At 42.6% G+C, this 26619-nt stretch overlaps 1 protein-coding gene across 2 annotated transcripts; it reads right to left on the reverse strand.

Moving 5' to 3' along the window:
* Positions 1–1221: 1221 nt before the first annotated feature.
* Positions 1222–25128, reverse strand: setd1a (SET domain containing 1A, histone lysine methyltransferase). Of its 2 annotated transcripts, none has more exons than XM_067615619.1 (21): positions 25072–25128; positions 23254–23398; positions 23055–23153; positions 22683–22953; positions 21979–22109; positions 21504–21757; positions 19213–20911; positions 17182–18174; positions 16585–16752; positions 15463–15547; positions 15225–15367; positions 14854–14896; positions 14561–14753; positions 14370–14413; positions 12118–13412; positions 10585–10933; positions 10273–10454; positions 5566–5676; positions 3589–3708; positions 3223–3360; positions 1222–3129 (listed from the first exon to the last, which is right to left on the reverse strand). In XM_067615619.1, the coding sequence occupies exons 2-21, from the start codon at positions 23389–23391 to the stop codon at positions 2956–2958; spliced, it is 6630 nt and encodes a 2209-aa protein (XP_067471720.1). In that variant the 5' UTR covers positions 23392–23398; positions 25072–25128; the 3' UTR covers positions 1222–2955. The 2 variants fall into 2 exon arrangements, with proteins under 2 accessions (XP_067471720.1, XP_067471721.1); XM_067615620.1 differs by lacking the exon at positions 25072–25128 and adding an exon at positions 24801–25065.
* Positions 25129–26619: the final 1491 nt, after the last annotated feature.

Here is a 26619-nt window from a genome sequence, read left to right on the forward strand (position 1 = left end):
TCCAGTTCCAGGCAGCCTGCATGTGACTCAGAGGGAAATCATAAATTGCTTTTCTTCATACAACAAATGAACTTCCACATCCAAAATTTCACTTATTTTCTAGTAACCAGTTCACCTCAAAATTACCTGATGGTGACACATCGTCTCACAACATTTATCTCACCGTTATTGTGTAATAATTACTTTGCCTGCAGTGTTTTCCTGAGCCTCATCTCAAGCTTTTCAATACACAGATGACATTTTATTCTGCACAAATGACAAATAAACTTGAACTTGAACATAGAAATGGTTGAACTGTAGATGTGTGTCAGAGATTTTCCATCTCAGGTCATTGACTTCTCCTTCCTCTTCCTCTGCTCTGTGAGCTTCACCAGCCCCTTTTTTTTCCTTCGTCATCGCTTCATGACTTAAGAAATCTAGTCTAGGTCAGATTTCAACGTTTCCTCTATCGTTTCATTTCCCCTAACGGGAAATGTCGAAGTTGCAGGTGCATCATCAGAGTTGATTTCAACCTACACGTAGAGGAAATAGGACACAAGTGACTTCCTGTTGTCTCTGCTATGCAAGTTATTTATATGTACTTCCTATTTTGCATTAAAAAAAACCCTGTTCAATTAGCAGTCAGCATCCTCCAACTCTGGCTGACCTTCGGTGTTTATGACAGTGAGACAGAAAGTTACTGAAGAACGACATGAAGGTTTCGTTTATTTAAAAAATATTTTAATGCACCATTAATAAAGGGTCCAACGCATTAATACAAGAGAAATATTGCAAATAATATTAAAATAATCATCAAATTAAAAGGAAAAAACAATAAAAAATAAATGAATGGAAGGTATGTACATGTTTCCTCCTCATGGAGAGAGGAAAAGGAACGACATATTTACAGCTTGGAATCAGTGTGTTTCTACGAGAAACAAACACCTCTACAATATTTACATGTACTTCTTTGATTTTTTTTTTTTTTTTTTTCTCCTTTCATCTTTTTAATCCTGTAGTAAAGAAGGTTGGTTTGTACTGAAAGGCTTTCATTGCAACAAGAAATATCTTACACATTTTTCCTGTTTAGGAGGGAACAAAATGAGAAAAGTCTTCTGCGGAAAAAAAAAAAAGAAAAAGTTCGAAAAATGAGAGTTAAACTTTGGACGGCCATAGCCATATGAAAAAAAAAAACAAAAACAGAGAGACACACACAACACAAGGGGCTGTAGACACCCCCCCCCCGCCCCCCCCCTCTCCCTCCCCTCCCCTCCTCTGTGGTGTGTCACAATCCTGCTCATCTATCTCATCTAGGCACACACAGTTTATACCTTCCACCCATCTACACTGCAAAACAGATCGTGAAGCAGGATATTTGTTTACCTTAAGAAGATACATTTTTCAGGGAGGGATGTTTTGTTAAGGGCAAACAAATCCTAACTGTCAAATAAAAACACATACGAATGCATGTTGGAAAGGCCAAAAATAAACAACAACAAGAGGGGTAAAAAGATACTAAACTAAACCTTTAAAGAGACCTGACCTAATAAAAATAAATGTGCCTTTTTAAAAACATTGGTAGTACACAGAGTGACTAAGTTAAACACTGACCACACGTTTTTTACTAGGACCTGCAGGAGTTTGGTAGGAATCTTTGCCTCAACGATGACATACTCCCAGAAAATGTTTATAGCGACTGTTGGAAATCTGACATTCGCTGGTTGGAAAAAAAAAAAAAAAAAAACCAAACATGAAAGGAAAAAACTTTACACAGACAGAAATAACAAGACACAGATTCTACCAAACACTCAACAGGCTCTTCTCACAAGACCTTTTGTTGACATAGCTTAAATTTTGAGGGGGAAGAAACAAATAAAAACAAACAAACAAAAAAAAAAAATGAAAAAGAAACAACACAGGTCAATTCTCTGTTGTGCTGATCCTGCAGGGGGGGAGAAACTCAGTAAAAAATAAAAACACAATTTGAGCTACAAATGAGCTGCGGGGTTAAAAACAATGGTTGTCATTGGGACAAAAAAGGGTGGCGGCGGATCAGGAGATTTACGCACAATGGAGACGGGAAACAACTGATTTATAGGGCTGGTGAATCACGAACCACTGAGGACAGTGGGTGGGTACACTGAAGCTCATTTCACTGTAAGATACTTACAGCTAATGCAACTAAATAACAATACCATTAATAACAGCAATAGTAATATTATCATATAATACTATGAAGTTGGAAAAAAAAAAAAAAAAAAAAAAAAAGCTCCAAAAACAATCTTCACACTTGGAAATCTTGCATAACTGAAGACCAAATCGATTGAAGTTATTCATCTTAAAAGTGCGCCGTCAACAAGCGCTTTTAAAAACCCTGAATTTGTCTCGTATTTCTGTGTGCGTCTGTGTGCGGATCTGGGTGGGTGGGTGGGTTGGGTGGGTGCAGGAGGGATTTTTTTTTTTGACACTGGAAAAGCGATCCAGGCTGAAGATCATGTGAGCTGACGTGGACATAAAACACCGGTGTTCTTTTCAGTTCTAAACGTCGTCCTTCAAAACGGATATTGGCATGGAGATAGACGGAGCTTTCATGCCTGGCTGTGTGGAACAACTTGTGTTGGAGCATAATTTCCCCCCCCCCATCAAGTCAAACAATACTGCCACAGGAGAGCTAATGCTGAAGCAGAGCACCCCCACCTACCCGCCCCCCCCAAAGTATTCTCATGCCAGGTTACACAACCCCCTCAAGCACTGGCTTGTCAGACTGCCAGGTGGATGAAAAGTGCAAGTGTGTGCGTTTCTGTTTCCTGGGTACTGTGAGGCCATCCAGAGGAGCGGTGGTGGGGGTGTTCGGGGAAAAGGTGGCTTTGTTTTGAGGAACGCTCTGAGGAGGGGAGAGGGAGCGGGAGGGGAGAGCGGGCAGGGGGGGGGGGGGTTTGGCTGGCCACTGACAAGTGAGGGAGAGAAATGCGTCCACTAGTTGAGTGTCCCACGGCAGTTCTCTGTTCCACACAGGCAGGGGATCTTGTTCTCCTCCAGCGGGAATTTGTAGTCGTAGGTGATCTCTTCGTTGACGGCGATGGCCTGCTTCGAGTAGATCACGATCTTTTTCTGCGACTCTATGGTGATGACCTTGGCGTAGCAGTTTGGCTATAAAGAACGGGACAACGAGAGACAGATGAGCGACAGGAGCACGAACAAACTTGTGTCATATACGGACTGATCGAGGACGTTAAGACTCACAGTGCAGCAGTGGTTGATGAATCGTGCCAGGTTGCCACACTTGGTGGCGTCGATAATTGTGTCGTGGTCCACTCGGAACAAGTAGCTGCTCCCGATGCCCTGCTGAGCGTATCGCTTCTCTCGATTGTCAGCCACCATCTGGACACAGAATAGACACAAATATTCACTCGCTGATGCCACACGAACACTTAAATGAAGCATGTTATCTGAGATGGTGCGTGGCTAACATTTAACAGCTAACGGCTAACAAGTGAGTTGTATTAATGCACCAATAGTGACTCTTCACTCATTTTACAGATGTATCATCGCTTTATAAAACACTTAATAAGATTCACATACAGCATATTCACAGACTGGAAGCTTTACCTGTCTGATGTTTTGACCCACGTACTCGATGACCATCTCATCAGCAGCGATGGCCTCCATGGCGAACAGGCCCCACTCGTGGATCCTGCTGCGTCCGAATCGAAGCCTTTTCTTGCGGAACTGCACGAGGACAAAAACAAAGCTCTTGTTAAAAATGATAAAATCACACAAACTGTCAGATGAATATGAGATTTCCTAAAACTCAAGCCACTCCAGAGGCTGGATCTTTACCTTAAACAGCAAAACTTTTGGTACTTAAATGATTATAAATAAATAACAAATAGATAAACAGACATACATATTAAAACAACACATATTTGCTGGTTTGAGTGCATATTTGCAGAGATTTCAGAGTTCAATTGAGTAATAAAATCATCTTACGTAAGAGTTAAAAGTGCATGAAGGCAGAAAATGCTGATTCAAGTTAAGTTTTGGCAGTAATTTCTCATTCACTGTGTTTATCACAGCTGCAACACTAAAACGGCCACCACCCAAAGACGTGACCACCACCCTTCTTCAGGGAGTTGCTGGCTGGGAGGGGGCTCAGTTTCGTGTCTGTGTACAGCTCAGATATGTTTAGCCCAGTTTAGACTGGAAGAAGGAGAGCCAGGCGAAAGGAAAATCAATTTAAATCTTATTTACATGTGTTATCTTGTTAGCGAGCATTACATTCAAATGTAATGTAATCCAAGAGTTTGTGACTTCGGTTTGAGGACAGGACTCGTGATACGCTGCATGCAGCCACCGGGTCCGGTTATTGTCGTCATAAAATATCTGTAGTGCGTCAGTTAACTGCTCGCTAAACCACACCCTCTTCTTTACTATTTATCTGAATGTAAAACACACATATTGACAAAGCTGGGGTAGCAGTTTACTCCTGTTTCAACTTGCATCAAATGATCTGAGGTGACATCTGCAGGTTTCTTTACATGATGTTTAATGTTCTGCAGCTAATTAGCTATCTGGCTGCTAACTGAGATTAGCAGCACACCCAGTTTAATGTTGGTTTGGTGGCTGCAGGACAAGATGTGTGTTCATGTTTGTGAGTCATCATCAAGTTTTGATGATGTGGATACAGGCTGTTGTTTTATTCACTACCATGTTTAAAGGAAGCCTCATATTACACTGTAGTTTAACAAATGAATATTATAAATATTTGAAGATTTTATTTAGACATTGGACATGTTGAACATTGTTTTCATTTAAGACAATGGGCAGAAGTTCTTTGCTTTAAGTGGTTTAAAGAATAAATGGAAAGCAGTTATATTTGTCTCTTTTTTTTTCCTGATCCAAAAAATGATCCAAACCGTGACTCAAAACTGTGATACGATCCGAACCGTGAGTTTTGTAAAAATTACCTGGGATGGTTGTAAGAAAGAAAAGTGTGTGTGTGTGAGAAAGAATATATGAGTAAGACTCAAAATTACAGCTGACCCAATCATTGCTTGTTTCAAGGGGTGGTGTTTGTAAATGATATCCAGTGTCAAGAGGGAATGGTATGTAATATTGGAAACCTTCTGGACAATGTACTGACTCCCTCCAGAAGTTTGTTTGGTTTTGGTTTTAATAGTGGGACATTTTAAAAACCCATGGTTAAGTGTTTGTGTGTGTGCACCCACTCACCTGTGGCTTTAACCGACAGTGTTTCGCAAATACGTAAGTAAACCTTTAAATGGGTAGCAGTTTACTCCTGTTTCCAGTGTTTTCTTTGTATTATAACACAACGCAACATGCTTTTAGGATGTAAATGGAAGATGGCCTTTATTCTTTTATTGATATTATAGCACAGAGGCAATATGATGAAGGTGGATGACTTCTATTTCTTCATGGCAGCTGGCGGAGATGTTAATGTTTGATCAGCGGGAACACAAGGTTTAATCTGTTGATGCAAAAGTTACTGAAAGAACTGAAAGTGGAAGCTAAAAGCAACACTGTGAACACTGTGTCAGCTACCATGGCTGTTGTTAATGGCCGTACCTTGAGCTGGTTGAGTTTGAGCAGGTCAGAGTCCATAACGGCTGGGGTGCCGATGACCGTGAGGAGGCGGCGCTGCTCTGAACGTCTCTCTGATAGCAGCCGGTTTGTCCCCTGGAAAGAAACAAGACAGCAAAGAGGTTTCTTTACAAAGGGCCCACTGACACTGTCACGTCATCATATGACCTTGAACCGGAAGAGAGGGAACTTTGACCTCAATGTGCAACAGTCAAGTTAGTGTGGGTGAGGTTCATGTGAAACCACAGACTGGCGGAGGTGTCAGATAAGACTGAATGTTAGGAAAAGGGACGGAGTTTCTCATCTGTTTCTGAACTAAATTTAGACAAAACCACTTAATCAGCGCACGCAGTCCATTTTGAAGAATTACAACAAATGCAGGATATGAATAATTCCTCAGACTAAGAGTGTTTTCAGATCTGCGTCAGTCCGGTTGAATCAGACTCCGCTGTGTTCAGACCTGCGGAGAATGAATCAATGTCGGTCCTTCCTGCGTTTACCTTCTCACTTCCGCCCGAGATACGAGGAAACGTTCTCTTGTGGCGTGAAGTGATGCATTTTGGTTAGATTTTTCTCTGTGTGAAGAGGAACCAAACCAAACCCAAAGACGATTATAGATTCTGTGTCTTACACATGATATCAGCAATTATTACGAGTTGTCTTTAATTGAACACCAAAAGACTGAAAACTAAACAGAAGCTGAAGCCAAACAGTGTTTTTACAGTACAACTGCAAGATAAATGTCAAATCTACTACACATCATGAAGAACAAAAGATAAAATAATCCTCATTTCATTGATAATCCTTAGTAAACTGCAACCTTATCATCTTTTTTGATAACGATAAGTATATGGATGAAATCAGCTGCACATGAAAAGTCTTATTTGATGTGGAAAAGTGAGCTTGGCTGTAAATTGCTGAGAAGTCATAGAAACGACAATAATGGTGGAAAAAACAACCCAACAAAAAGATGACTCATCACTTGAGCCGCAGACAAAACACAGGTCAAAAACAGAGCAAACACGTATTTTTGGCTTTTTGTGTGTTCGGCTTTCTCAATAACTGAGAAAAGCGTTACCTGCGCCAGATGTTGTAACATCAGAAGGTCAGCATTCAAAGTTCAAAACGGTCCACCTTAATAGCTGTACTATTAAGACCAGTGAGTGCTTTTTAAAGAACACTATAAATTCCTGATAACTGCTTCGCAATCAAACCACCACTGGGATGAAACCACATCCCCGGTCACACCTTAAATTTGCCCTGCAGCTTAGATCAGGACATGAAGGATGTTGACTGATGAAGTGTCCGGTTACATCTCGTTTTCCACCGAATCAGTGGCACATAGCTCAGAGCTACATCAAAACCACAAAGCCACGTCTCTGCCCTGGGTATAAAGAAACATGCTTTTCTCCATGGAGAGAGTGAAACACAGCACAGAGCCAGAGTGGAAAACACATTAAAGGGAAATCCATGATTTACATAGCAACCCAACACAAGAGCTTTCCTACAGTTTTCCCCCCCAGCAGCTGTTTTTCGTGATCTGATTGCTAAAGTGTTCCATCTTTCTTTGTCAACGACGCTCCGGCAGTGTGCGAATATTATTATCTCCATATGGAAAATCATTAATTGATGATGTGCATGTGTGCCAGATGCTTTAGAAAGGTCAATGTGAGTAGCGGTGTAATGGAACGGATCGCCTCCCTCCCAGTTTGATACACATGTGAATTGTGGATTAAAGCAAAGCCTCATTTAAGACAAAGTAAACAAACTGCTGTCAGTACAAGTCATAGACAGGCAGCGTGTTGCTAACAGGGATTCTGAAGAACGACGACCAAACCTGCATCAAATGGTCTGAGGTGACATCTGCAGGTTTCTTTACATGATGTTTAATGTTCTGCAGCTAATTAGCTATCTGGCTGCTAACTGAGATTAGCAGTGCACCCAGTTTCCCCAGTGAATGTTGGTTTGGTGGCTGCAGGACAAGATGTGTGTTCATGTTTGTGAGTTATCATTGAGTTTTGATGATGTGGATACAGGCTGTTGTTTTATTCACTACCATGTTTAAAGGAAGCCTCATATTACACTTTAGTTTAACAAATGAATATTATAAATATTTGAAGATTTTATTTAGACATTGGACATGTTGAACATTGTTTTCATTTAAGACAATGGGCAGAAGTTCTTTGCTTTAAGTGTTTTACAGAATAAATGGAAAGCAAAGTTATATTTGTCTCTTTTTTTTTTGCTGATCCAAAAAATGATCCAAACCGTGACTCAAAACTGTGATACGATCCGAACCGTGAGTTTTGTAAAAATTACCTGGGATGGTTGTAAGAAAGAAAAGTGTGTGTGTGAGAGAAAGAATATATGAGTAAGACTCAAAATTACAGCTGACCCAATCATTGCTTGTTTCAAGGGGTGGTGTTTGTAAATGATATCCAGTGTCAAGAGGGAATGGTATGTAATATTGGAAACCTTCTGGACAATGTACTGACTCCCTCCAGAAGTTGACAAATCAAATGTTTGGTTTTGGTTTTAACAGTGGGACATTTTAAAAACCCACGGTTAAGTGTTTGTGTGTGTGCACCTACTCACCAGTGGCTTTAACCGACAGTGTTTCACAAATACGTAAGTAAGTGTTGCAAGAACGCTTTAAACATACAGTATGTTTCCATAGAAGTTGCATACTGCACCAAGTTTGGTTAGAAAATTGTCATGATGTCGCAAATCGTGCTTGAACGTACAGTTTACGCTTTAAACTGACATTTAGGGTGAGCACAGAGGAAAAATTTTCGCTTTAAGCTAATTCATGTGAAAACAAACTCTGCACATACATCATTCTGCACAGAGAAGCTCAAACATACAACTGAAGGAACAATAAGAAACAGACATTTTTGAGTGGAGGGGAGCTTTATAAAGATCAACTAGATAGTTTGTGATGGTTTAAACTAACAGATGAAAACTATCTATGACCTACAGTATCTTTAAACTGTCAAACACATTCTTTGAGGGTTGCACAGTGATCAGTCGTCCATCCACCACAGCAAAGGAAGTTCTAATTGACTTTGAGGAGTCTGAGATTGAACCACCGATCTTACGATCAGCGCTCTTCCTCCTGAGCCACAGCTGCCCTTAATTTAAAATGTCTAATGGTTGTAATGAAGTTTGTTGTTCAGCCAAGAAGTTCAACCAGATGTTGAAACCTCTGGGCTTGACAACAAAAATGGTTATGGTATCAACCTTTGTGCTGATCAGGTAGTCAGAAAAATCAAATCCCTGATCCACACATCCCTTAACTTCCATCTCTACGCCTTGGAAATCACCTTTTATTATGCTGACTGCCAAAATTGCCAGTCTGTGCCAAATGACAGCGGGCCAAACGTACTCACTATTCTGCCAATTAAATTCCCCCATTATCAGACATCATATAAATATTATACTCAGCAAGCACTGGACTCCTTCAAATTGTTTGTAGAGCCAATGGAGGCTTGGACGATATCATTTATCTCAACAACACGGTTATCTGGAACATCACACATCGATATTCTTTGATGTGAACTTTGCCTCAACTTTACACACATTTACACCCACTGACGCTATAAAACTTTCCAACAAGTCTCGATGCAAACAGGATTCAGTGGATTAACTTGTTTAACTTCTTTACAGTCATGCTTGTCCCAGATGCTCAATACTTTCAAAGGTTCACGGCAAGGCTTCATCATATCCTGTCCTCTCAGCATTTTATTTACCAAACACTGCACAAACAAGCACACTACTCACTTCTACCTATCAAAGTTAATGGTAAACACATTAACTCATGACTGATTGACTCCCCCACATCCACATTTCAAGTCTAAGTCCTCCACAGAGAACATCACTACACTACCTGTAATAAATAACCAACACTGAGGCTGTGTTCAGACATGTAGGGGTGGGGAAAAAAAAAAAAAATCAATGCACATAAGAATGTCGATTCTTATCTCCTACGATTCTGAATCAATTCACTAATGTATAAAATAGATTTTCTAAATGTTAGTTAATATGTGATGTAGACGGAACAAAAAAGGCGGAACTCAACTGCGAGGGCACACGCTAGAGTTATCTGGTTGTTCATCTTCGAAAAAAGCAGCAGTTGCAAGCATTTTTTTTTGATTTAATGACTAAAATAATTACCTTTGCAAGAAGAACGTTAAGTATAGTGTGAACTTTCCGCGCCATCACTCAGAGAGTAACGTTAGCGCAGCGGAGCAGTGAACTCCAGCGGTAACAAACGAGACTAGCTAACCAACACACAATGCAGCATTAAACAACGTAAACCAACTCTGAGGTGACGAAAATAACTCTAAAAATAACTGTTTCCCCTCAAAAACCCTGCCGCCGCTCAGCTTCTTGGACAACGATGGCTTTCCCCGGAGCAGCAGAGAGGCTGCTCTCCACTGCTGGAGACATGACGTTAATAATAACACAGCGGAGCACTCCAACTCCTCTTTTCGTTAACCTTGATTTAATCCATTAATTAATGCGGTTAACTTTTAAAATAGAACGGCTGCAGACCATTTACCTTAATTGCCAGTTATGTTTCATTTAGTTTTCTTAGTCCAGACTAAAGCAAAATATCATCAACAGTGGCGGTAAAAAAAATAAAATAAAAAAAAGCACACAATCATAGAGAGAAACTGGGAGTCTGCTTACCGAGCTGTCGACATTCTCCACCTCCCGTATGACCTGCTCGGGCAGGTCCAGGTCCAGGTAGACGTCTTTCTCCTTACGGCTGATGGCGTAGTAGCCCTCGCTCCTGGCACAACCGGTCACATGCTCACGAAGCTGTCCGTCCGCGCTCTTCTTCTTACGCCGAGGGTTTGGCAAATTGGTTAGTGCAGCTCAAAGGTCAAGGGAAATAACAGGAGACTACACAATGAAATTAAGACCTTTTTAGACATTTGTTTCTATGACTATCACATAGACAACATATTGAATACAGAAGGAGGTCACTGATAAGGATATTAGTATGGTTGACCCAGTGAGTGTCGTTGAGCCAGTCAGAGCTGTGGTTGTCCTGTAGCAGCTTCTCGTAAGTCTTCTTCAGCAGCATCAAGTCTTCACCGTCCAGACCGGAGTTCCAGATGTCATACAGGATCGTCATCTGCTCAAACTCGCTACGGTTTTCAAACTTCAGGGCCAGCGGCTTGGGTGCAGGGACAGGTTTCGGCCAGCGTTGTGACGACGTTATTCCCGCTTCCTGCAGGAAGAGGCGCTCGCTCTTCCTCACCTCTTCGACCACCTCATCCTCGGTGTCTGAGCTGGACAGCTCGCCGGACTCAAGCTCCTCCACGTCTACGTCTTCCTCCGAGTCCTGTGCAGAGGAAATGAACATTACTAGAGAAGGACTGGATAAACACAACTAGAGATGAGCACTAAGGCTGTGTTCACGCATGTAGTTCAGTTTCTTTGGTCCAGAATAAAGCAAAAAAAGATCCATTGTTGCCTTTTAGTTCCTAATCTGTTGAAGTCACATGACAGGTAACTCAATTATTGGACAGTTTCGGTCACTTTGTCCATAGAGATATTAAGGACTAATGACTAAATATTGTTAACTGGGTCATTTACATGTTTACAGATTTAACAAAATGAATATATACATGCAGGATCATTACCTGTTTTTAACTCTAACATTAACTTTCAGGGGAAATATGTACAGATGCTGTTTTATACAGCAAAGACTAAACATTTAATGTATGAAGCTACTGTTCCTGTCAGAAAGGAAAGATAAGCCTCAGGATCGGTCTGACTCAGTTCAGCAGATGACAAAGATCAATCATGAATGTTTGTTAAGTAGTAATTTAACGAGAAGGCAAGCTGAAAACCGAAAAAGTGTTGTTTTCAGTAAAAGGCAAACTGCTCAATCAGCCTGGCGGGGGTGAAGAAAAACCCTTTATGAACGAGAAGAGGAGTGTGCTCGTGGCGCACGCCTGGCTGACATAAGCTAGAAACGTGATGAATACCACATGTTTTACATAAAAACACTGAGGCAATGAAGGTCTGCGTTGATTGCGTCAACAGCTCAGACTAGTGAGTTAATGTAGAAAAGAAAACAGGGCCACATCCCTTCCTCCCTCTGCTCCTCTAGCCAGAATCAACCCTTTACCCAACAGATAAAAATAAGGTTGGTTACATAAATCTGGTCGTGCCAATTAAAAACAGGTTTTTACTCTTTGAAATTACATCTAATTATATCGTAGCGTGTTGCAGCGTGTTGTTTTTTCCTCCACTGGTTAAGCCAAAACATATAATTTCAAATAGTAGGGACTTTTGTGTTGTGTGTGCACGAGACAAGCAGAGAACAGTCAGTCATTGTTTGATATGATATTACAATAAAACACCAACGCGAATGTGCCACTATTACAGAAACCTAACAATGAACCTACAGATGATTCTCACTTCTATTGTGTCAGACACATTGTGACAGATTCTTACATATGTCAAACCGTCTATGATTAAGACACTGACAAATATTTACAGGAACAAAGTCCTACGCACCTCTAGTTTCCGCTTCCTCTGTTTCTTGCCCGGCTGTTCCTTCTGTTTTTTCGTGTGATGAACCTCCTGGTTTTCTTTGTCTTTTCTTCTCCTCTTTTTGCTCTTGTCATTTTCAAGTTCGAATCCCTTGCCAACTATGCTCTTCTTCTTTGATGATGGAGGTAGAGAAGCAGCCTGCCCCGAATCCTCAGACTCACACAGCACTCCCATTGCTGACAAGTATTCCCCTGTATCTCCCCTGGAAGGTAGCGCCTCTCCAATGACCTCCTCTGGCGCTTCAAGCACCCCGGAAATAGCGTTGAGGTCTGCTGGGAGCAACACAGAGGGGTCTTGTTTGGAGGAAGTCCTTTTGGTACCGGGTGATACTGGGAGAACAGGAGGTTTGCAATAGTTGTGCTCCATCACTACAATTACACCCTCTGGGCTCAAAACCAGGGCCAGTGACTCTGGGGAGAAGAGATCTTCTTCCATCTTCTGCTCCTCTGCCTCGTCAGATGTCTCTGTCTCCTCAGAGTCCCCAGCATCAGGGTCCATTTTCAGGGCTACGTCAGCCAACACAGACAGGTCGGTGGTTGAAGCCGAAGCCAGCTGCAGTAGGCTGGACGCCCCCAGCTGCTCTCTGAGTCTCAACCTCTGCTCGTTTTCTTCCTCATCCTCGTCTTCCTCTCTGAGGGAGTGACAGGAAGAAGCGGACAGGCTGGTCGTCCGCGGCCTTCCTCTGGACCGTTTGTTGACGGGAGGTGGAGGGGGGGCCTCCTCGAAGGCCATCCTGCACATAGAGGCATGGTCCAACGGCAGGTTCTGCACGGTGCGGCACACCATAACAGGAGGGGCGGGGGATTTGGGGGAGTCTTTGCCTGCACCCCGTTTGCTGGGGGATTTGACAGGGGTGGTTTGAGGAGAGAAAGGGGGTCCCTTTTTGGACTCATCAGAATCGTGGGTTCGTTCAGGTGGGGGCACGATGAGGGCGTTGCCTTCACCTGGTTTGGAGGCAAAGGGGAGCAGCTGGATGCCCTGCGTGGATCGAGCTGATGGTGTAGCGGCGGGGGAGTCTGGGAGTCTGCCAGGAGAGAGGAGGGGAGATTCACCCGCCACTTGTGATGGAGATGGAGATAACGGCGCAGCCTGCAGCTGTGTTTTGCTGTCGTTCTCGTCTGTGGAGAAAGAGACAGTCTTCCTGCGTTTCTTGAGAGGAGGCACAAGGACAATAGGGGAGGAAGGACGCGGGTATGGAGGCGATGGGGGACGCTTGGTAGGAGCTGTTGTTGTATCTGCCTTGCTGTCCTTTGCTTCACCTGAGAGAGATAGAAGAGTTTTTAAAGTCTGATCCAAACTAAATACAATGCACTAAACACAGCTTATCTAATTGTTGTGCTATTTTTAATAAAAGCTGCAAAATTCATTCATAGTGAATCATCAGTCAGAGTGTAAAACAGAGTGTGAAATTCACTTTTAAACTCAAAATTCAAGCTCTTACTTTAATGGTTAACCTTTGTGTCTGATGCCTTTACTTAATGTTTCTTACTTTATTTTCACTATTTTCATTTTTGTATTTTATGTCGTCACCTAATTGCAAAAATCCCTTCGGAAATCCTCACTTCTTATCCCGACTGCCAAAATTGCCAGTTCATCTGAGTCAAACGGCACTGGGCCAAATTGTACTTCCCTGCCAGTGAAATTCCCAAGATATACTATCAGGCATCATATAAACCGTCTCTAATAATCATATCATATCATATCATATCATATACTCTGCAATCACTGGAACCCCCTGAAGTTTATTTCAGTGGAGGACAATATAATTTTTTTCCGCCACGTAATTGCCTGGAACAATGAGTAATACTTTGCGGACTTTGCCTCAACTTTCCACACAGAGAAACCCTCCTTCCTTCCACACAAACCGTCAAAACTAATTCAATGGAATTTACTTTATTAACAAAAACCTTCATGTCCCAGATGCTCCCTACTCCCAAAGGTTCACAACAAGGCTGCGTTGTACACTGTCCTCTTAACATATTAATAACACAAAACTGAAGGAACAAACACACTAGAGACCCGTTGAGATTAATGGTAAACACTAAATCTTTTAAGTCTGGGTCCTCCACAGAGGAATTGATCCATACTTCCAATAAACATTGTGATTGATGCCTGTACTTAATATCTCTTACTTTGTTTTCACTGCATTTGCAGTTGATCTCTTTTTGTTTTTGTTTTGCATTTGTTAATGACATTGATGAGGACTTCTGTCTTACCGGTTTTGACCTCTGCCTTTGAAACAGCAGCTGTGATATTTTCCCTGAGAAAAGCAGAAGAACAAATTGGAGGTAGCAGTAACAACATGTTGGAAATTTAATTACGTAACACTGACAAAAAGGTATTTCTGAGAACACTGTTCATTTCTTTAGCAGCACTCAAACATAACATGGACACATGAACGTTATACCTGTCATCCTCCTTCTCGATTGTGCTGTCCATGGTCGACTCGTCCATGGTGTCCGGCCCCTCGCTTTCAACCCTTTCTCCTTCCTCTTCATCTTCATCCTCAGAGGACGATGAAGATGAGGATGCTGATGAAGATGAGCCCTCAGAGGATGAGGAAAGGCTCTCATCATCGCTATCAGCACTAAGGGCATCATCTAAAAACGAAAGAGAGAAAAAAGTTTTTGGTATTGCCTCGACTGAAATGTAGAAGTAAACGTAATAATGAAAGTAATGATATTAATGGTTGAGATTTACCATCGGACTCCTTTTCACTTTCCTCCTCTTCTTCCTCATCATCCTAAATATAAAAAAAAGGGTTGTAATTACAACACTAGCTCACTCGAGCAGACCAGAGACTGTAGGTGTATATAAAAAACAGTGAAATGCTGCCATCTAGCTAAAAAAAGTGAGAACTACACGACTCCTTAAAACCTCATTGATATGAAAACATTAACACAAAGAAAATACACAACTGATCAAACATTTATATTAATTAAATATAATGCTCAGTCTGGTATTTCATGATAACTCACATCTAATGTAAAAAACTCCTAACTTGTGCATGTTCTTGATCTTGAGTTTTTATTGGTTTTTTTTGTTCTTTGTTTTAAAAATAAAAACAACACCTTTTCAGATGATGAGCCATCAGATGTTTCCTCTCCCTCGCTGTCAAGCTCCCAAGGTTTACGACTTCTTGGCTTCTTTTTCCTCCTCTTGTTGTCCCTTTCAGCTCCGTGCCTGTCTGCCTCTGGCATTCTCCCATCAGCAGCTGGAAAACAGAACAACAACAGTTTGACAGTTACACTCAACGGGACGATTAATCCAAACCCTTATTTAAAAACTGTCGATATCAGCTCTGCGAACCTTCGTCATCCTCGTCTGGCGGGGTCGAGGGTCGCGGCCTTTTCATGTCTCCCTCCTCGAGCTCGAGAGGTTCTTTCCTCTTCACCTGCTCAATTTGACAATGACATTATTGTTTTTATAAATCAATTAAACACAGCAAAGAATGACTTAGGCTGTTTTTTGACTACAACTATGAGCTTATGACATAAAATCTGATACAACTGTATTGTTTTTCATCATTTCTGTACTTGGCAAAAATCAAACATAAACTGTGTTCATGATAGATAAATCATACTGCAATCCTGACTGTGTAATCAGGAGTAAAATTGTCATCTGGGTCCAGTACTGTTACAGTTGTTATGTCTTTCTTTAAGATGTCAAATTTCAAAACTACTTTTCTATACTCTGATGTGATAATGTCGATACGCTTCTTCAACCCTTTTCAGACATGAAATACGTAACACAGCTGGCTTTAACGAGATGTTTAAGTGACGGCTTCCTGTCATTCAAACGTGTGACTTTCACATTAAAGTTCTTTATGGCACATCTCTCCCTTGAATGAGAAAGTGTGTCCCGACTTTTGATTGGTACTGTAATGATAGTTCACTCCTTTAATCAGAGAGTGAATTCTGCTGCCTGTTTTGTAAAGTCAGACATGAACAATCATTGAATGACAGGAAGTTATGTTGCCAATCTGATACAGATCTAATAAAGGAACAATGAGCTCAAAATCCCCTCCTATTTTGTGCAAAAGAGATAATAATTGAGATATTAAAAGCATTACAGTGATGTAAGAAGGTGAAACAAGATGCAATGCATGTCTCTGCGTGTTTTACCTTGTGCTGCAGCAGCCTTTGCATTAATCTGACAGTATTCAAGTCAGACTTGTGCCATGTTAAAAGTGTAAACAAAAATATTACTAGGCCATCCTGACCTTTATGTGAAAGTGACCAGGGTGCTAATTCTGTTAAATTACCATCAGATTAACATAAAGGGGTGCGTGTCTGAAAGGGGTTTTAGTAGCTATGTGTCACCAGTTACTGTATGTATACAATTAGAGGTGTAGATGATGTTTTAATTATTAAAATGTGAGCTGTCAAACGTGAAGATTACAAGATTACTGCTGCAATGTGCCGCTTTTACCTTGAAGGAAGGCAGTCGAAGTGCTCCTCGGAGAGCAAAGCCCTCCACGCCACCGCTCCTCGCCCAATCCACAAGAGACGTGAGAGGCTCCCGAGGACGGTTGACCTTTTCCTCTTTTTTCTCATCATCCCGTAAGGCAGACACTCCCCTAACCATTGTCTGGAAAGGCTGGAAAATGAAAAGATTTACAGTTACAAAAAAAGATCAGTCGCAGACCTCAGACCTTTGATTTTATTTGCATTTCATAGTATAACAAATGACTCTGGATCAATATGGTTGATAGCAGCGTGACTCCTTGCTGCTGAGAATGAGGAAGGGAAGTTCAAACTGCCATCAAATGGTAACCGAAGTGACGGCCTTGGAAAACAAAATTAGTAAGAAGACAGGGAGATACAGCGAGGTATTTTTATAGACTTTAATTTTAATTTGTTGCAACAAAGGTCAAGTAAAGAAGTTGGTGGTAGTAGTTGCTTAATATGGTCATAGAATCAGCTTGAAGAGAAGCACATTTGTTGGGAGATTTAGTGAATGTTTAATGAAACAAACCCCTGTTCCAATGTCCAATGCACCTCCATTATTGTGATTAGTCATTCTTACCTTGGCCTTGGTCTCTTTCCTCTCCCACCACTCGTCAAAGGTGGCAAAGGCGACATTCTCCACCATCTTGCGGTTCAGGTCCCTCTGCATGATGTTTTTCATTTCCTGGATCAGAGTGGCGAGGACCATCTGCACCGTGGCCTCATGCGGATTCTCCGCCAGCATGGGCATCTCCTCCCCTGGAGCCCTGTACTCGTCTCCGTCCCCGGGCAGCATTGTGCCGTAACCGGGCGGGGGCATGTAAGAGGGGTAGTGCGGAGGTAAGACGTGTGGCGGCCAGCCTGTGTGGGGAGGCGGGATGCCGTGGTGTGGAGGGGGCGGTATCTGAGTGCTGTGGGGATCGGGGTAAGGGTAGGGCATGTGGGGAGGCATGTAGCGGTGGTCCTGGTCATAATGAGCCCCTGCCCCGCTCCCCTCTTGGTCCATGTAGGGGTGATGTGTGTGGGGTGGGGGCATAGAGTGGAGGTGGTAGGAGGAGTAGTCTCCGGTGGCTGCCTCGCCAGGGCCCGGGGTGCCGTTGGATGACGACATGCGCAGCTGGTGTAGGCGACTTAGCATATGGGTCTGCATTTGGAAGGACATGGGAGCACCACCGCTGTACTGGTTCATCAGCTCCATGGAGGAGGCATAGTCATACATATGGTGGGGCATGGGGGGAGGATACTCGGGGTGCAGCTCCATGTGGGGCAGCGGAGGGATCCCCGGGGGCGGTGGGGGCTGCAGGGAGTAACCGGGGGGAGGTGGAGGAGGCAAATGAGGAGGGTAGGAGGGTATGGGAGGGTGCATGGAGGTGCCAAAGTGCTGTGCAGAGTCAGAGATGGGTTGGGGTGAAGATGAGGGGTCCGTTGTTTGTGAAGGCATAGCAGCCTGGGATGAAGACGGCGAGGAACCTGAGGTGACTGAGGGCTGGTGGGTGGTCACCGTTGTTATGGTAGTCTCCCCCTCCTCCTCGTCCGAGATCTCCATGTCTTCCCCTGAGGAATGAGGGGAGGACTGAAAGAAAACAAGAGAGTTTTTCTGTTTTAAAAATCGGAAACTTCTCATATGTTTAAGCTGCATCGACAGTGAGAAATGTGGTTTCATAAGAAGGGCGTCAGAGATAACCCCAAGATAAAGATAACTCACTACCACAGAATCAGGAAGTGTTCTGTGAGAAAGTAACACATTCATTCACACAAACGAATGCGGTAAATAATAAAACTGAGAAAAAAAACCATACCCTAAACATTAATATACATTCACACAAATTATGTTATATTAATCTTTGTGTTTTTCTGTGCATTTAAGACTTTTTAAATACATTTTTCTTCCTTTTCTCCACAGAGCCCTTTGTATGCAGACTAGTGTGTGAATATTCTTTAAAAGAACAAAAATGACCTTTTTCCATGTACGAAAATAAATCTCCTTCATATTTAAAGAACCCCTCCATGTTTTAAGATATATAAAAATACTCTGCTATGATTAATAATTTCTGTCCAATATGGTTTCCCTCCCCAAAAACGTTTATTTACTTTGTTAAGAAAAAAATCCAGAATCTATGAATATGCAAATATTTTTCATTTCAAAAGTCTCCTACATGCCTGAGAAGTTCAATCTCAAGTTTTAAGCTTCCACATCACATTTGGGCGAATCACATACCAGACCACGATTGGCTCCAAACTAGTTGTGATGTCTCGAAATCATGTTCTTACGTTCACGTCTTAAACTGAGATTTAAGATGAGCACGGAGAAACTTTCCCGCTTTGGCACATGAATGTTAAAAACAGCCTTCTAGTGTCAAACTCAAACACAAACATCATTCTGCACAGTGAAGATCAAACATCACAGTGAAGTAATAAGGTAAGGGGGAACTGTAACATACATGAAACATTTTACAGTTTAGTTTTGGGTTGGTTTTACTGTATCCAATGTTACAGCCCCACTATAAAAAATATGAATCAGCCTTTATGCTACTTATACATCAGGTTTGCTTGCTGTTGAGATAGTTGATAGTTTAAACCCTGCAGTTTCATTACATACTACTGATCTTACCTGACTCTGCCCATTGTAAGGTGGTGTGTGCGCTCCTGTCCTGCTCCGCGTGTCAGCAGATCCAACCTGTGAAGATTCCTCCTGCAGAGCTCCGGTCCCAGCGAGGCCAACTTGGGGTTGGGGTTCCTCTGGGGGCGGGATGTGCGGAGAATACGTGGAAGAGGATGGTGTGGTTGCTGTAAGTACGTTAGGACTCTTCCTACCATCTCCTCCCTTTCCTCGTTTCCTTCCCCTGTGGCCGTCTCTGTCTCTTTCCCCTTTCCTCCTGTGGTCCTTCTCTCCGTTATCTCCCACCTGAATACCACTTGTGTGCTCCCCCTTCGCATCGCCCGACCCCCCTCTTCGCTCTCCTCCGTCCCCACGTGTGCCCCTCTGCTTCTCCTCTTTCCTTTCATCCTCGTCTTCCTCATCAGAGGCCAGGAAAGAAAATTTAGCCTTCTGTTCCTTGAGGAGCATCTCAATACGAGAGTCGAGGCTGCTGCTGTGGTAGACGAACGGTAAGCTCTCGTTGGTGGAATCTGGCTCTGGGGAGGAGGAGTCACGCTGGGGGGGCAGTGGGGAGGTAGAGGAGGAGGGGAGGTGGTGGGGGAGGGAGGTAGAGGAAGGGGAGGTAGAAGAGGAAGCGATGGAGGGGTGGGGCGGGGAGGAAGGTGGGGGTGTCTTTGGCGGGGCAGGTGGGGTGCTGGGACGGCGTTTGGGTTTTGTCCACTGCTCCTCGCGGGCCGGACTATCTTGGCTGAAGTCCAATGTTCCGAGTGTCTCGGCTACAGCCGCTGCGATGACAGAGGCTGGCGGGAGGGGAGGCGGCGGCGGGGGAGGCGGCGGCAGAGCACTGTGGTGAGCTGCGTGGAAGTCTTTGTCAGCACCTACTGAAGGCAGAGAGCCCCTCTCCGTGAGGCTTGTGCCCCCTAGACGGGTGGAAACATCCAATCCCTGAGAGGGGGCTTGGGCAGGCTCTTTGGAGGAGGAGTATGCAGAGTAAGATGAAGGGGGAGGAGACATGCTGTTAGAGGAAGAGCGGTAGGAGTTGGAATTGTATCTGGGGTCAGAGCTGTTGGAGTAGTCACTGTCTCTGTCTCTATCTCGGTCTCGATCCCTGTCCCGGTCGTGGCTGCTCCTTCTGCGGCTGCTGCTGCCGTGGTGGTTGTGAGAATGGTGGTGGTTGCGATGTCTCTGGTGGCTGTGGTCACCTGACCGGGAGCCCAGGCTGTCTCGCCGGTACCCCCGGTCATCCCTGCGATCTGAGTGGTGGTGGGAGTGATGGGAATGGTACTTGGAGGAAGAGTTTGTGTCCTGCTGGTGATGGTAAGATGACCTTCTGGAGCCAATCCCCCCTGGCCCATAACGGCCTCCTGAGTCTCTTTCACGGTCCCTGTCCCTGTCTGACATTGGGGGCTGATCATACTGGGTGGCGAGAGGTGGCGGAGGCATTGAGGAGTGATGAGCCATGTGTGGCCCAGGCCCTCCGACGTTAGGGTACGGGGGATAGCACGGTGGCTCGTTGGGACGGTATGATGTGTTTGGGGGATACATGGGGCGACCTCTGTGGTACATTGAAGGTTCCTGTGCATCCTCTGAGTAGCGGGACACTTTGTATCCTCCAACAGTAGATGAGACTGCAGAGGACGAGGAGGAGGAAGGTAGCATGTCCTGGGGAGGGTAACCGCTGCCCAAAGTGCCAGTGTTGTAGCCAGTATGCCTTCAAAACAGAAATAATGCAGAGTTTAAATTACTATTTTGTGGAGTTAAGCATGACTGACATTTATAAACATGTAACTGAGTCAGTGTATGCCGCCATTGTGAGTATAAAAACCAAAATACTCCCCATTATCAATAACACAATGATTTTGATGCTGCTTTCATCTTCTGGATGCAGAACCATGTTAAAATACTTGTATGGAGATCTAAAGGTAGCAAACTGTCAATGCAACACAACTGCAGCAAAGAACCTAGAAGCAATTCCTCTTGCTGGGTGAGATGAGACAAATCTTGTTTGAATACAACAAAAAGACTATGAGAGTTGTACACAAATTCACACATAATGTGTGAAGATGTACAGCTACATTTTGTGGTTATTGTTCTTAATGATATGAATTCAACACTGCTCAATAATTAACATTTATAATTTATGATCAGGTTGTACAAACTGTGATCTGATGACACACAGGTGAAGCAGTAAAGTGTCTAATCTTTGACTAGTGACCTGAATTTGCCTCATCATAATGACAGCACTGAGCAAATGTTTAAATTTTGATGAGTAATTCTCCATTTGCTAAATATCAACAACTAACCTGCCGCCGGTGTAGCCCGAGTCTTGAGAGAAAGGAGTCCCAGATCTGGAGCTGTAAGGTGTTCCTCCACCACCCTGAGATGAAGAAGAGGATCCGGGGGTGTAGGGGCCTGCCATGGAGGAGGGGGGAGTGTCCAGACGCTGCTCGCTGAAACCAGTGTCCACAGAGCAAGGGGTGCTTCCTGATGTGAGGGCCTGGACCCCTGCTGCCAACACCGCGAGCTCACTGGAGAGCCTCCGCCTGATTTCGGATGACTGTGCAGAAAGAGGCAAATTATATTTGAATTTGGAAATCAAGCAACTGTCTGTCGTTTGTTATCATGTTAGATACAGGCACTCTGTCACTTCAGTTATTCAGTTATCATCTAAAATTAACATGTGAAGGGAAGAATTGGAGTCTTTCAGCAGCATTATTATTAGTTGTTAGCTGAGTCTGAATCAAATTAAGTGTAGTTATAATTATGCTGTGACTATACCGTGTCAGGCTGTGGCTGCGTTGGAGCCTGAGGCTGGATCCTGTCTGTCAAAGCCTTCCCTCCCAGGGGCACAGTCTGAGGAGTGTAGGACCCGTTTACTATCAGGTCATAATACTTCTGTCTCTGCTGGCCTGGATAAAAAAAAACAACAACAAAAAAACTAAATAAATACAGACTGTGACATGAGATCACCGTTAAACTCTATCTACTATCATGAAGACAAACTCCATCAGGTTTAACTGCCTCAACCAAGTGGCAGTTAAACCTTTCTGTCCTATTTACTTGTTGGTTGGTTTGTTAGTTAGCAGGACATCTTATGAACTTATTACCAGACTTCAATTGAAGTTTGTGGGATGTTGGTCCAAGGAACAAGTGATTCACTTTTGGTGTATATTTGAAACAAGATGCAGATAGATGGTTTAATGAGATATTTGTAAACCTTTTCAGTATTTTATCATGAACTTCAGCTCTTATTAAAACAAGCAAATGTTATACATCATGTTTCAATGTGTTTTGATGACCATAATCACATTTTTAAACCAAAATCTTGAATGTGTTACATGTTTATACTGGTTTATTATCTGCCATTGTACAAACATTCCTGTAAAAATCACCCATAGTTGTCTGATACACCACTATGATAACTTATAACTCACAACCAGTTCATACTTTCAAGAAGTCTCAGATGAGGTGTTGAAGCTTACCTTTTATATCCAGTTGAGCATGAATGATGTTACCCATGACAGAGGTGTTATGCAGCTGCTTGACTGTGTCCTTGGCTCCTCTGGTGCTGGTGAACAACACCCTGGCCAGGCCCAAGTGCTTCCTTGTCTTGGGGTGAAACAGGATCTCCATCTCCTCCACTTCACCAAACTTGGCACACATTTCTGCCAAGAAGGGCTCCTTGATGTTGTCATTGAGTCTAGCAAAGGTCACCTCCTTGAGGGGTATTGGACCCACGTAGAACTCATCAAGCTGTGAAGAAAAATTGACCCACGGGAAAAAGATCTTGGTCACTCCGAGAGATGAAACTGGTGGCGTGTGTATCGAAATGAAATCCGACCAGGAATTCTTACCTTAAACTTTGGCACCGGCAGGGACATTTCTGTATACCTGGACCATAGTCGTCGGGGTCTAGGGTCCCGTAGTTCACCCACGGGTGGAAATCCAGAGTCCTGGAAAAATTAAAGAGGTTGTGGTTTAAATAATACAAAAGCACACACCCAAAAAATTAAAGATTCAAGAGAGAGAGAACATAAATTCAATTCAACTCACTGGTACACTGAAATGCACTCCATCATATCTGTAGATCTTCTGTGTGACCCGTCGAATGGTTGGGTCCTGGACAAGTTTGTAGCTCTTCCACTGCAAACTGACAGCTTTTTGTGGTTCTGCCCCACTGTCTGGATCCATCCTACAACTAAGCATCAAAGGAAAACCATAATTTGAGACAGTACAGAAGCTAGTGTCTGAGCACACTAGAAGAAGATTACACAGTAGAAGATTTGACACAATGGATAATATAACAAGCTTTTAAAATACAACACATTGTTAAAGATGAAACCAGTGGTTTCCAACCTTCTTAGCTTTTGATGTCTTACAAAAAGCAGTGTGTAGTCGGGGTCACATTTCAGATGTCTATGAGTTGTTAACAGCTCCACCAAATAGTGATTTTTCCCTCTAAACTTCTCAGATGCTTTCATTTCAATAAATGTTCAAATGATGCAATATTTCACCAAAATCAAAGATTAGGGAAAAGGTCCACAACTGAAAACAGATTTGTGTATCAGAACTTTGTTTTTTCTTCTTTCCTCTCCCATTAATCATCTCACGACCCCTCAGATTTATCTGGTGACCCTTTGGAGGGGCCCAACCCCTAGGTTGGGAACCACTGGACTAAACTAGGTAACTGTATATAAAGTAGTTGAAACTAGCTCCACCTCCAGCAGCTACAACAGTAAAATGCTGCTTCCACACTGATGCTTCAGTATTAATAATGATGTAATGTATAATAATATATCAGACAGAGAAACCAAACCACTACTTTTACTGCAATACTTCAAGTACATTTTGCTGCTAATACTTATGTACTCTTACTTTAGTAGGATTTTTCATGCCAGACTTTTACTTGTAATGGAGTATTTTTACATAGCTGTATTGGTACATTTACTTCAGTAAAGGATGTAACTGCTTCTCCCACCGCTGCTTCATAGCGGAATAAAGCTAAACTGATCTGAAATGCTGCAGTAATTAGTAGATACCCTATAACGTAACAGGACGATGAGCTGCGTCACATCAGTTAGCCAAACATGAACTTTTTACATGAGCACTGTCTGTTAGTAATACATTTTCGAGGTAGAAACGAATAATCTGGATAACAATCGGTATGTTTTCAGCCTCGGCTAAGATGCTGCATGCTGTCAAAACAATGACCAACGTTACGTCACTGGCCAGTTAGTTTCTAGCTAGCAACCTGCTGTTAGCAAAAGGCTACCGTGCACCATCACAATGCAAAAAAACTGTTTGTTTTTTTTCCCAACGTCAAGGCAGAGTTATGGCTAAACACACGTCTACATGCACAACATTACAGGCAACGTTATGTGACGTTAAATTACTTCTGGCTTTTTCGCTCGGGCAAGTTGACGCTACCGTTGGCTAATGCTAACTAGCCAGAAACATCAACTTATGAGTCAAACTTGATCTTGTTCACCCTCCGCCGGCATCGATAACATTTTACCAGCGACATTCATGATATCATCCGGTCTTCGAGGCTCTACTGGCTTCTTTAGTTCCCCCCTGGTTCGCCTAAATTCATACCCCACCTCTTCCGAGATGCTACAGCCCGCTCATCCGAGAGTAGCAGCCCGCCGCTACAGTGTCCAGGCCCGGGAGTCGAACAAGAAAAACACAGAGCCCCTAACAGCAAAGGGACGTCTCCGATCCTGCGTTCAAAGCTAAACTTGCGGGATAAAACGACACCGCTATCATTCCGGTATTCAGTCGAGACAAAAACACGCCTCTCCGAGCGAAGAAGGCATTGTTTTCGCTTCAAAATCCTTATATTGTTGAGAGAGCGGCCATCGCGTAACCAACCTGAAAGCCTCGCCTGTTCTCCATCAGTGTGTGCGAATGCAGCCTGAGATTTCTGACCCGCACTTTCTTCTTTCCAAAGCTGCCGCCTGACAAATAAAATACGGGGAACCAAATATTCAGCTTATAACACCGTAAATAAAATTAAAATGTATTTTTTTAAAGTAAATAAATGACTGTATTTTATTTGTGGTCTAATTTCCATGAGTGAAAAAAATGTTTGAATCTGCTTATAAGAATCCAAGTAAAAGCGGAGCGATCAAAGCGCCGCCCAACGGTTATTTTATGACAACACAAGCCAACACAAACAGATTTTATCAAATTTATGAGCCAAGTGGTAGATAAATGTAATACGTAGCCAGTGGTGGAGGAAGTATTCAGATCCTTCAATTAAATAGAAATACAAATATGTAAAAATACTCCTTTACAAGTAAAAGTCCTGCATGAAAAATCCTTCTTAAGTAAAAGTATTAGCAGCAAATTGTACTTGAGGTATTAAAGTAATAGTGCTCCTATTTTACTATATATGACATTATTACTTTTATTATTATTATTCCATTCTGTAAATATGCAGGGACTAGCTAGTTTAGTCCAGTGGTTCCCAATCTAGGGGATGGGACCCTCCAAAGGGTCACCAGATAAACTTGTCCTGTTTACTGGGGCTCATACTTATTTCTATAGGCTCAGGTTTATGGGGAATTCTGTGGCTTTTAATCAGTGCTGGAAGAAGTATTCAGATCCTTTACTTAAGTAAAAGCACCAATTCAAAAATGTAAAAGTACTCAACAAGTGAAAGTCCTGCATTCAAAATCCTACTTAAATAAAAGTAAAGAAGTATTATCAGCTTAATTTACTAAATGTATTAAAAGTAAAAGTTTAGCAGGAAATCAGCGTCTTTGAATGATGATTTATTTATTGCCAAGTAGATTTTTACATACAATATATTTGTCTTAGTCTTGTCATGCATAACAATCAAAAAATAGAAGAAGCATGTTACTGTTGTAGCTGCTGGAGGTGGAGCTAGTTTCAACTGCTTTATATACAGTTAGCTAGTTTAGTCCAGTGGTTCCCAACCTAGGGGTCGGACCCCTCCAAAGGGTCACCAGATAAATCTGAGGGGTCGTGAGATGATTAATGGGAGAGGAAAGAAGAAAAAACAAAGTTCTGATACACAAACCTGTTTTCAGTTTTTGGACTTTTTCTCAAATCTTTGATTTTTGGTGAAATATTGGATCATTTGAACATTTATTGAAATGAAAGCATGTGAGAAGTTTAGAGGGAAAAATCACCATTTGGTGGAGCTGTTAACAACTCAATGACATGTGAAATGTGACCCTGACTACACACTGCTTTTTGTAAGACATCAGAAGCTAAAAAGGTTGGAAACCACTGGTTTCATCTTTAACAATGTGTTATATTTTAAAAGCTTGTTATATTATCCATTGTGTCAAATCTTCATCTGAAAAGTAACTAAAGCTGTCAAATAAATGAACATGTAAGCATTTTAATGTTGTATCTGGTTGAGGTGGAGCTAATTCTAACACCTGTATA

This window comes from Thunnus thynnus, chromosome 17, assembly GCF_963924715.1.
Source record: "Thunnus thynnus chromosome 17, fThuThy2.1, whole genome shotgun sequence".
NCBI classification, from domain to species: Eukaryota; Metazoa; Chordata; class Actinopteri; order Scombriformes; family Scombridae; genus Thunnus; species Thunnus thynnus.

Coding starts and splice junctions, on each gene's coding strand:
- setd1a (XM_067615619.1), bottom strand. CDS start 23,391: ATGGATCCAGACAGTGGGGCAGAACCACAAAAAGCTGTCAGTTTGCAG. Junction 22,110..22,682: donor TGCTCAACTGGATATAAAAG/GTAAGCTTCAAC, acceptor TTTTTTATCCAG/GCCAGCAGAGACAGAAGTAT. Junction 3,130..3,222: donor TCATCAACCACTGCTGCACT/GTGAGTCTTAAC, acceptor CGTTCTTTATAG/CCAAACTGCTACGCCAAGGT.